We start from the raw sequence: 8332 nt of genomic DNA, 5'->3' as shown, positions 1-8332 counted from the left end.
TGAGGGCCCTGCTCCGGGCCCTGCTGGTCCTGGGAGCCTGCCCGCCCGCAGCGAGCAGCCGTGCCCGCTGTTGTTCTGCAGGAGCTCGGCATTAGCCTGTGAGCTTCAGCACCTGCCGTCGCACTGTCTGATCAGTGTTCGGAGAGGGAAGGAAGACGTTTTTGAGGGCCCTGCTCCGGGCCCTGCTGGTCCTGGGAGCCTGCCCGCCCGCAGCGAGCAGCCGTGCCCGGCCCTGTTCTGCAGGAGCTCGGCATTAGCCTGTGAGCTTCAGCACCTGCCGTCGCACTGTCTGATCAGTGTTCGGAGAGGGAAGTGTGAAGACGTTTCGGTAAAAGGAGGTGGAGCCGCTCTGGGCAGCTGGGGCCTGTGACTGCTACCCTCTCATTTTAATCCCTTGCAGCTTTCCAAGTGCCGCGAGAAGGTGGAGAAGGCCCTGAGCGCCGGGGACCCCTCCAAGTGCGGGTACATCTCCCTCAATTACCTCAAGATCGTCCTGGACTCCTTCGTGTTCCAGTTGCCGCGGAGGGTCTTCATCTCGCTGATGAAACGGTAAGAGTCCCGCTGCTCCCTGGACATCTTTTCCCTCCACGTCAGCCGCGAGGGAAGGAGCGCCTCCTTTATTTCTATTAAATGCTTTGGGCTTTTCGCTGCTGAAAAGCTTGAACCCGTGCGGAAGCAAAGAGACTGAGAGGATCAATGCGCGCAGGTCCCCACGCCCTCAGCCCCAGGGGTTTTTGAAACAAACATCAGACATCACATTTCACTGGCTAGATCTCCAAACGATAAGAACTCTTTAGAAACCTGTGGAAACACGTGTCCACACCTCGGAGAGTCATCGATGCTGATAATGTCCAGTCAGGGTTCACATGTGACCAGTTGTCTCTGTTTTCTTTTATGACGTGTATTTGAGTCCGGATCCAAATCAGGCCGCACACGTCAGCGGGTTGGTTTGCCACAATTCTCTAGGCCCCTCTCCATCTACTCATCATCCCCGTGAGGCGCGTGTAGGAGTCGCGCTGTTTGTTACGAGGAGTTTCTTACGACACGAATCTGACGGTGGTGCCCACAGTGGCAGTCAGCATGCCCTCCCGCCTCCCTCCCCCGCCCGCCTGGAACGGGTAGGTCTGTAGACCCACGTCCAGTCTGGGGGCAGGAATTCTTCATGAGGGACTGCATGTCTCCTCCGGCGATGTGCGCAGCCACGTTGACCGGACTAGTGGGCGCTGGGTCCGGAGTCTGCCGAGCAGTGATGTTCCCGTGGGTCATCCCTGCTCTTATTGGTGGGGCTGCTCCTGCGGTGAAAGCTTCCCCTCCCCAGTGACTTGGCGACAATGAGGCCCCATCAACCTAAGACAGGCAGGAGACCCTGGGCTTCCTAGCACCTTCCTAGAGCAGTGAGCCATCTGTCTTGAGAAACAGTACCGACCCATTTTGATTTGTTGCAGTTGTCATTCTCATTGATACTCAGTCTGTTCCATTGTGGTGGGGGGGGGCGGGGGAAGCGGGAGCCTTTTGTGTCTGCCCCGAGGCCGCTGCTGCCACCCTCAGAGTCTGTGTCACTCTCTTGCTTTCCGGCTGACACATGCTCCGGCTCCTCGGGTCATCTTTTGGCCCCGACCTGGAATCAGCCATTTCTCCAGGATCCGTTTCCTTCCCATTGGGAGTGGTGTGTGGAGATGGAACTCTGGGTGAGGAGCTCAGAGAACCTTTCGCAGGGGAGGTCGGGTGGAGGCTAATGGGAAGATTGTCTCACGGAGCTCTGGTCACTGCTGGCACTCGGGTGAACTCGAAAGGAAAAGCCTAGGAGAAGGAAGAGGAAGAAGGGGTGCTAAGCTAGACCAGCGGGTCGTTTCCCACTGCACCCCCTTTCCCTCTCCGCACCCTGTGTATGCAGAGTCGCCACGTACGGCCACCTGCCTCCCACAGTGAAGGGCGCGGTGAGCGTGGCCCGGGAGCGAGTGCGCCCGTGGGCCAGCAAGCAGCTGTGGGTCCCCCTGTGCACGGTGACATTCTGCAGGATTGCCTTCTTGGATAACTGAAAGTTATACAGACATTTCTTTCTAGCTCATTTTCAAAATGAAACAAGTAGTGATTTAATAGCAGCAAGAAAAATCAAAACCAGGAAGTCACCACCCACCTCACGTAGCAAATTTACTGTTTTCATTTCCCACACTCTCTTCTGCTTTGTGTCCGCATACATCTATAACTTTTACATATTTGTAATCCGCGTGTGTCTCCAGTTTTATATTGTGCTTTTTAAAATAGGAATGCATATTACAGACATTCTTCATGCTGCCGTGTGGTCTTCCGAGTTGTAAGTGTAATGGATACATATTGAGTGCTTCTCTCTGCCAGACGTTGTGGGGGGTGTTAAGAAGGCGGAAATCAGTGTGGCCGACCAGAGTGGCGGTGGCGGTGAAGACGGTGACAGGTGCAGGGAGTGAGCGTAGTAGGAGGCCACTGCAGCCAGCACCGTGCTTCCGGGATAGCCTGTTCCAGCCAGTGACCCGGGAAAGGGGTTTCCTGAGTCGTGCCCTTTCCCGCATTCACCCAGAGGTCCCGGTGGAACAGGGCACGTGCGACAATGGCAAGGTGAATGCCCAGCGGCTTAATACCATGAGTTGTAAATTAGGTGTGTCCCCTGGTGCATGTATGTGGAAGTAAAGACTTGTCATATCCTCCTGGTCAATGATCCCTTTAGAAGTATATAGATACCTTTTAATCCCTCTGACTTTTATAATCTACCTTATCTGATTTAAAAATAATATATTCTTACTAGAGGCCCAGTGCACAAAATTTGTGCACTTGGAGGGTTCCCTCAGCCTGGCCTGTGCCCTCTCGCAGTCTGGAAGCTCTTGGGGGATGTCTGACTGCTGGGCCTAACCTGACTGCCAGGCCTAACCCGGCAGTTGAACATCCTTATTGCTGCCTAGGAGGCAGAAGAGGCCGCCGCCACTGCTGCTGCAGTCGCCAGCTGTGAGCCCGGCTCAGGGCTTCTGGCTGAGCGGCGCTCACCCGGTGGGAGCGCACTGACCACCAGGGGGCAGCTCCTGCGTTGAGCGTCTGCCCCCTGGTGGTCAGTGCATGTCATAGCAGCTGGTCATTCTGCCTTTTGGTCAATTTGCATATTAGCCTTTTATTATATAGGATTGATTTTAGGGAGAGAAAGGGAGAGGGAGAGAGAGAAAAAAACATGGATGAGAGAGAGCAACATCCATCAGTTGCCTCCCATACACACCCCGACTTGGGATCCAACCCGCAATCTGGGTATGGGCCCTGACCAGGAATCGAATTGGCAACCTTTTGGTGCCACTCCGGCCGGGCACCCTTAGCTGATATTAAAATACGCATAACAGTTTTCTTTAGATTACTACTTGTCAGGTATATCTTTCCCTGAACTTTTACTTTCGCTCTTTGGTTGTCATATTCTGTATCTGCTTTTTCAAAATTCCAAAATGAACATCTTTGCCTTTTCAATGGTAAATTTTAGTCTGTTTCCATTTATTGTGATGGCTGTTTTGGATTTTTCCTACCACTTTATTTTGTACTGTCTTATTTACTCAGCTGATCTTTTATCTCCTTCTCAATCATGTTTGGTTCTGAGTTTTCCTTATCACTCTTTTTTCTCTCCACTATCTAGAGACTTAAATATTTTCTTTCTATTCTTGTGGTGATTACCCTTAAATTTGTAACACATGCTCTAAACTTATAAAGCCCAAAGCTAACCCATATTTCTGCTGTTGTGAATGAAACACACACCTTTAACTTCCACGCTACTGTCACCTGGTGCTTTGATCCCTCCTTGTTTTGACAGCACCAGAATTATTATTATTATTATTATTATTTAACTAGAGGCTCAGCGCATGAAACCATGCACGGGTAGGGTCCCTAGGCCTACCCTGCAATCAGGGCCACCTTCCGCCCGCTCGCCAGTCCCCAGTCCCACCCCGCTGCTGACACCCATCCCGGTTCCCCATTTGCCATCTGGCAATCTATCGGAGCCTGCAGGCTGGGGGGAGGGACCAAGACGTCTGCCTTCCGTCCGCTCACCAGTCCCCAGTCCTGCCCCACTGCCGCCACCCACCCCGGTTCCCTGTGGTTCCCTGTTGGCCATCCAGCGATAGGAGCCTGTAGGCTGAGGGGAGGGACCGAGGGGTGGTCAATGCACCTCATAGCGACTGGCTGATCGGTTGTTCTGGTCATTATGCCGTTATGGTTGCTGGCCTTTTATTATATAGGATGTGGTCTATACTTGTCTGGATTTTCTCATGTTTACTAGCATGTTTTCTCATCACTGCTTCCTAAGTCTCACTCCTTCCTTCTGAAGTCCATTTCCTGAAGGATGTCCTTTAGTTGTCCTTTCAGTGAGGTCCTGTGAGGGGTGAGTTCAGTCTTTGTTTTCAAACAGTGTCTGTTTCCCCCTGGCTGATTAATGAACATTGAATAGGGAGTGGAATGCGTGTTTGAGAGTTATTCCTCGCAGGCCCTAGAAGGCATTGTTCCTGGTCTTCTGGTGGGTTCCCCACTTGCTGTTTCCCTCAGTTGCATGATAAGCTCTTCGGGTTGAAGTTCACATCCTATATAATAATAGGCTAATATGCTAAGTGTCCAGTTGTCTATTCAACCAATCAAAGCGTAATATGCTAATGATATGCTAAGGTCATTCAACCGCTTGCTATGATGTGCATTGACCACGAGGGGACAGACAGTCGACCGGTCGACCAGTCGCTGTGATGTGCACTGACCACCAGGGGGCAGATGCTCTGACCAGTAGGTTAGCTTGCTACTGGGGTCCAGCCAATCAGGACTGAGCGAGATGGGCCAGACACGCCCTAGAGCCCTCCTACAGTCCCTCCCAGGCTGGCCAACCTCCCGCGTTCCTCCCCGGCCCCGATCATGCACTGGTGGGGTCCCTCGGCCTGGCCTGCGCCCTCTCGCAATCTGGGCTGAGGGACCCCCTCCCCCCAGTGCATGATTCTGTGCACCGGGCCTCTAGTTTCAAAATAATCACAGACATGAATCTTCTTTTGCAATGTCTTCTGTGGCTTAAAAATCTGTAAATTCATCATTCTTACCCAGGCTTGAAAAAAACATTTTCCACACTGCTTGTTTTTTGTTGTTGTTTTTATTCTTTGAAAACAAAACAAAACAAAACATTTTATAATCCATTCTGACATAAGGTGGTATCCAAATTAAATTATTTTTCCAAATAGGTAATCTACTTTACCATCACCACTTTTTAGCACTAACCAGGTGGTCTCCTAAGAGAGAATCTGCAGGGTTCTGCGCTAAAGAATTGGCCCAGGAGAATGAGCTTGAGGCGAGACTAGTGTCAGCGATGAGCAGCCTCGGTGGCCCTGCCCCAGGTGGCCCTGCCCCGGGCGCTCCTCTTTGCTTTGGTCCGTAGGGATGGAGGAGAGATGGGAGGAGTGTAGGGGCCGGGCGGGCGCGACCTCAGAGGGGCATGTGCGGGAGGCTGTGGGCGGGGGAACCCCTCTGTGCCCTGAGTGCACGGGTTCTACGCATCTGTGCGGGCACGCCTGGGAGGTAGGGTAGGTGCCTGGGAGATAGGGTGGGTGCCTGGGAGGTAGGGTGGGTCCCGTGCCGGACCATCGCAATAAAGCGAGTGTTGCCATAAAGCAGGTCGGGATCTTTTCGCTTTTAGTTAGTAAAAACGCAGTATTTGTGAAGCTCAGTAAAGTGAGGTATCTCCGTAGATAAGTTAAAACTCATGAAACTACATGGAGAGCAAATGTCCATTTTATTGCACTTTCATTTAAGAAGTGAAATTTAAAAACTGGTGCTTTTAAGGCCAATAATACAGGAAATAATAAAGAAGGAAGCAAAATAAAATCTAATCTCTCATGCCTAACAAAACGATGTGAGAAATTCTTCTTATATCCAATTTAAGAATGGGTAATATAGGAAAAAATAGGCATCTTTTTAAGTTTGTTGTTCTTTTAACTACTCAGGGTCTCGGGCTAAATTTAAAACACGAACAGCTTGGTAATGAGGCATAAAATCTTTATCCAAATAATGGTTTGGAGACTTTAAAGCTGTTTCCCGTGTGTTTCTAATGGAGCAGGAGACGGTGCTGGAACAGCGAGCGCAGCCGTCATTACTGCCACGCTGTGCTTTTCGGAGCCGCCCGGCTTCACACCAGGTGGACCTGTTAACGGGCCAGTCGCAGGCAGGAGAGCGGGTTTCAGGAGGGGCGGGAGGACGGGAGAAACGCTGCCGGGCCGAGGTCCATCCACCCCCCACCCCAGAGCGGGCCTCCCCCCAGAACCGCTCCTGCTGAGAATGCCCCGTGCGCTGCTACCCCTGCGGCTGGCGGAGCTGCGCAGCAGAGAACCAGCCGTGTAGCCCAGATTGTGTGAGGCGGGACAGCATCACCGGGGACGTATCTCCAGTTATTGCCCGGAGTGTCACACTCGGTGTCTGAGACCTCTTCTACCTCCACGCCTTTCAGGGAAAGGCGAAGCCAGGCGTGAGGCGAGATCAGTGGTCCCAGGACCAGGGCTGGGTAGGGTGTGACTCCAGGGTGTGGAGGGAGCAACTCCAGGGGCACTTTTTTTTGGGGGGGCATGAGGAAGCTGATCCCTACCCTGCTGTGATCTCTGATCCGGCTCACATGGGCCAGGTCTAGGCAGCCAGCAGGTGCTTGTGAGCTGATGGCAGGATCTTCCCCCCAAGAAGGGGGATTAAGTGGAGTCATTGGTGGGGTAGACATGATCTCTGTGGCCTGAAGGGGCCGGGAAAGGGGGTCACTGAGAGAACCAAGGCTGACCGAGAGGGTCCAAAAGCAGGGAAGCCTTCGGGAGAAGCATGAATAGCGGTGCCTCAAACTACTGTCGTAATCCCCCTGTTGGATGTTGCCACGTCTGCCTAATGATCGTCAGCCAATCCATCTCTCTCTCCTCTTGACCATGTACATGGTGCTAGCAGCAGCTGCAGAAGGAGCAGTGATGATGATAACCATAATCATAACCAAAGGGCTATGCAGTTCTTAGCTGCTTATAACCCCTAGGTAATAGTGGAAAGGCTGTAAGGAGGTGACATCGCGCTAAGAGACGGGCCACTAGGGCCAATCGCCCTGGTTACGGGAGGAAGTCGGGGAAGGCTTCCTTGAGAGAGGAATGGTTCAACTAGACTCGCCAGAGGGATGGAACCAAGGAGGTGAAGTGTGGGAAGTGGGTCACGATGGGGAAGCCGCGGGGTGTGGGAGCGAGGACAGGAGCACAGCCTGTGAGGACGGAAGGACCCGTGTGGCTGGTGCCGGGGGAGCAGGGGGCGGCCCGGCGCGGGGTGCGGCCAGAGGTGCTGGTAGGGCCCAGCTGCAGGCTGCGAGTGCCAGGAGGGCTTCCGTTTTATCCCAAGAGCATGGAGAGTCATGGAGGGACTTGAAGCGAGAGAGTAATCTGCTCACACGTGCATTTCAAAGAGCAGCTGGTTGAAGTCTGGAAACTTACTGGGGAAGACGAACGAGACACAAGCCCGATCGGGATTGCGGCAATAATTCGAGTGAAAGGAGAGGGTAGCTCGGCTTCTCCTGTGGACGCTCGAACGGATGGACAGCTGGGTGGTGGCACACGGGTCACCCAGGTTGAGCTGGCGAGACTCGGGGACTGTGATCTTAAAGAAACTAGCCTTATCTCTCGCCGTCCCTGAAACTCGCGCCCTGGGCCTTGCTCTTTGCCCCTGGCTGAACACATGGGAGACCCCGCCTTTCCGTTTGTCTGGGTTGGTATTGCGGAGCCGTTCTCACAGAGCGGTCAGTTGTGGGTTCCGTTAAACGGGGCCTGGCGCAGGCGAGAACCAGGGGCTCAGGGGCTGCTGCTCCCTCTCCCCGCTTTGCACTTTGCTTCCTTCCTCACTTTGCAAACTTGTTCTCTGGCTCCTCCAGGGATTGAGAGCCCGAGGAGGGGGAGGAAGAAGGGGGCAGGAGAGTTCTAGAGGCCGGTGCTGCCCTGAGCGGGAGCCGTGGCTGGGTGTGTGGGTCGCACCTCCGGACCACACATCCCTCGCTCTTTGATGAGGTCGCGTGCACCTCCATCTCATCTGACCTCAAGTTCCCTCCGCAGCTCCTGGCCCTGGAGGCAGAAGGAAACCCTCTGTGAAGGGCTCCAGTGGCGCCTGGGAGGGGACGGAGGGACCGTGTGGTTGTGGGCGCACACGCGCACTTGTTCTCTCACGGCGCCCGCGCCGATCCACACGAGAGCAGCGCTCTCGGCCGCTGGCGTCAGCAGTCAGTGCGGGCAGTCTGCCTCCCGCCCACTTGGCACCGCACGCCCTTGCTCAAGGACCCCGCACCTGGTGTGGCAGCTGGTGC

At 53.8% G+C, this 8332-nt stretch overlaps 1 protein-coding gene across 1 annotated transcript in view; it reads left to right on the top strand.

The window, feature by feature from the left end:
- Positions 1-8332, top strand: part of EFCAB6 (EF-hand calcium binding domain 6) — a 169581-nt gene that overhangs the window by 77993 nt on the left and 83256 nt on the right. The window contains exon 10 of the mRNA XM_014535127.1: positions 401-549. Within this exon, the coding sequence (XP_014390613.1) occupies positions 401-549 (149 nt within the window). The remainder of the gene's footprint in view (positions 1-400; positions 550-8332) is intronic.

Source organism: Myotis brandtii, unplaced genomic scaffold (assembly GCF_000412655.1).
Source record: "Myotis brandtii unplaced genomic scaffold, ASM41265v1 scaffold138, whole genome shotgun sequence".
In the NCBI taxonomy this organism is placed as follows: domain Eukaryota; kingdom Metazoa; phylum Chordata; class Mammalia; order Chiroptera; family Vespertilionidae; genus Myotis; species Myotis brandtii.
The sequence above is the reverse complement of the archived record's forward strand: the minus strand, read 5'-3'. Positions and strand labels throughout refer to the sequence as shown.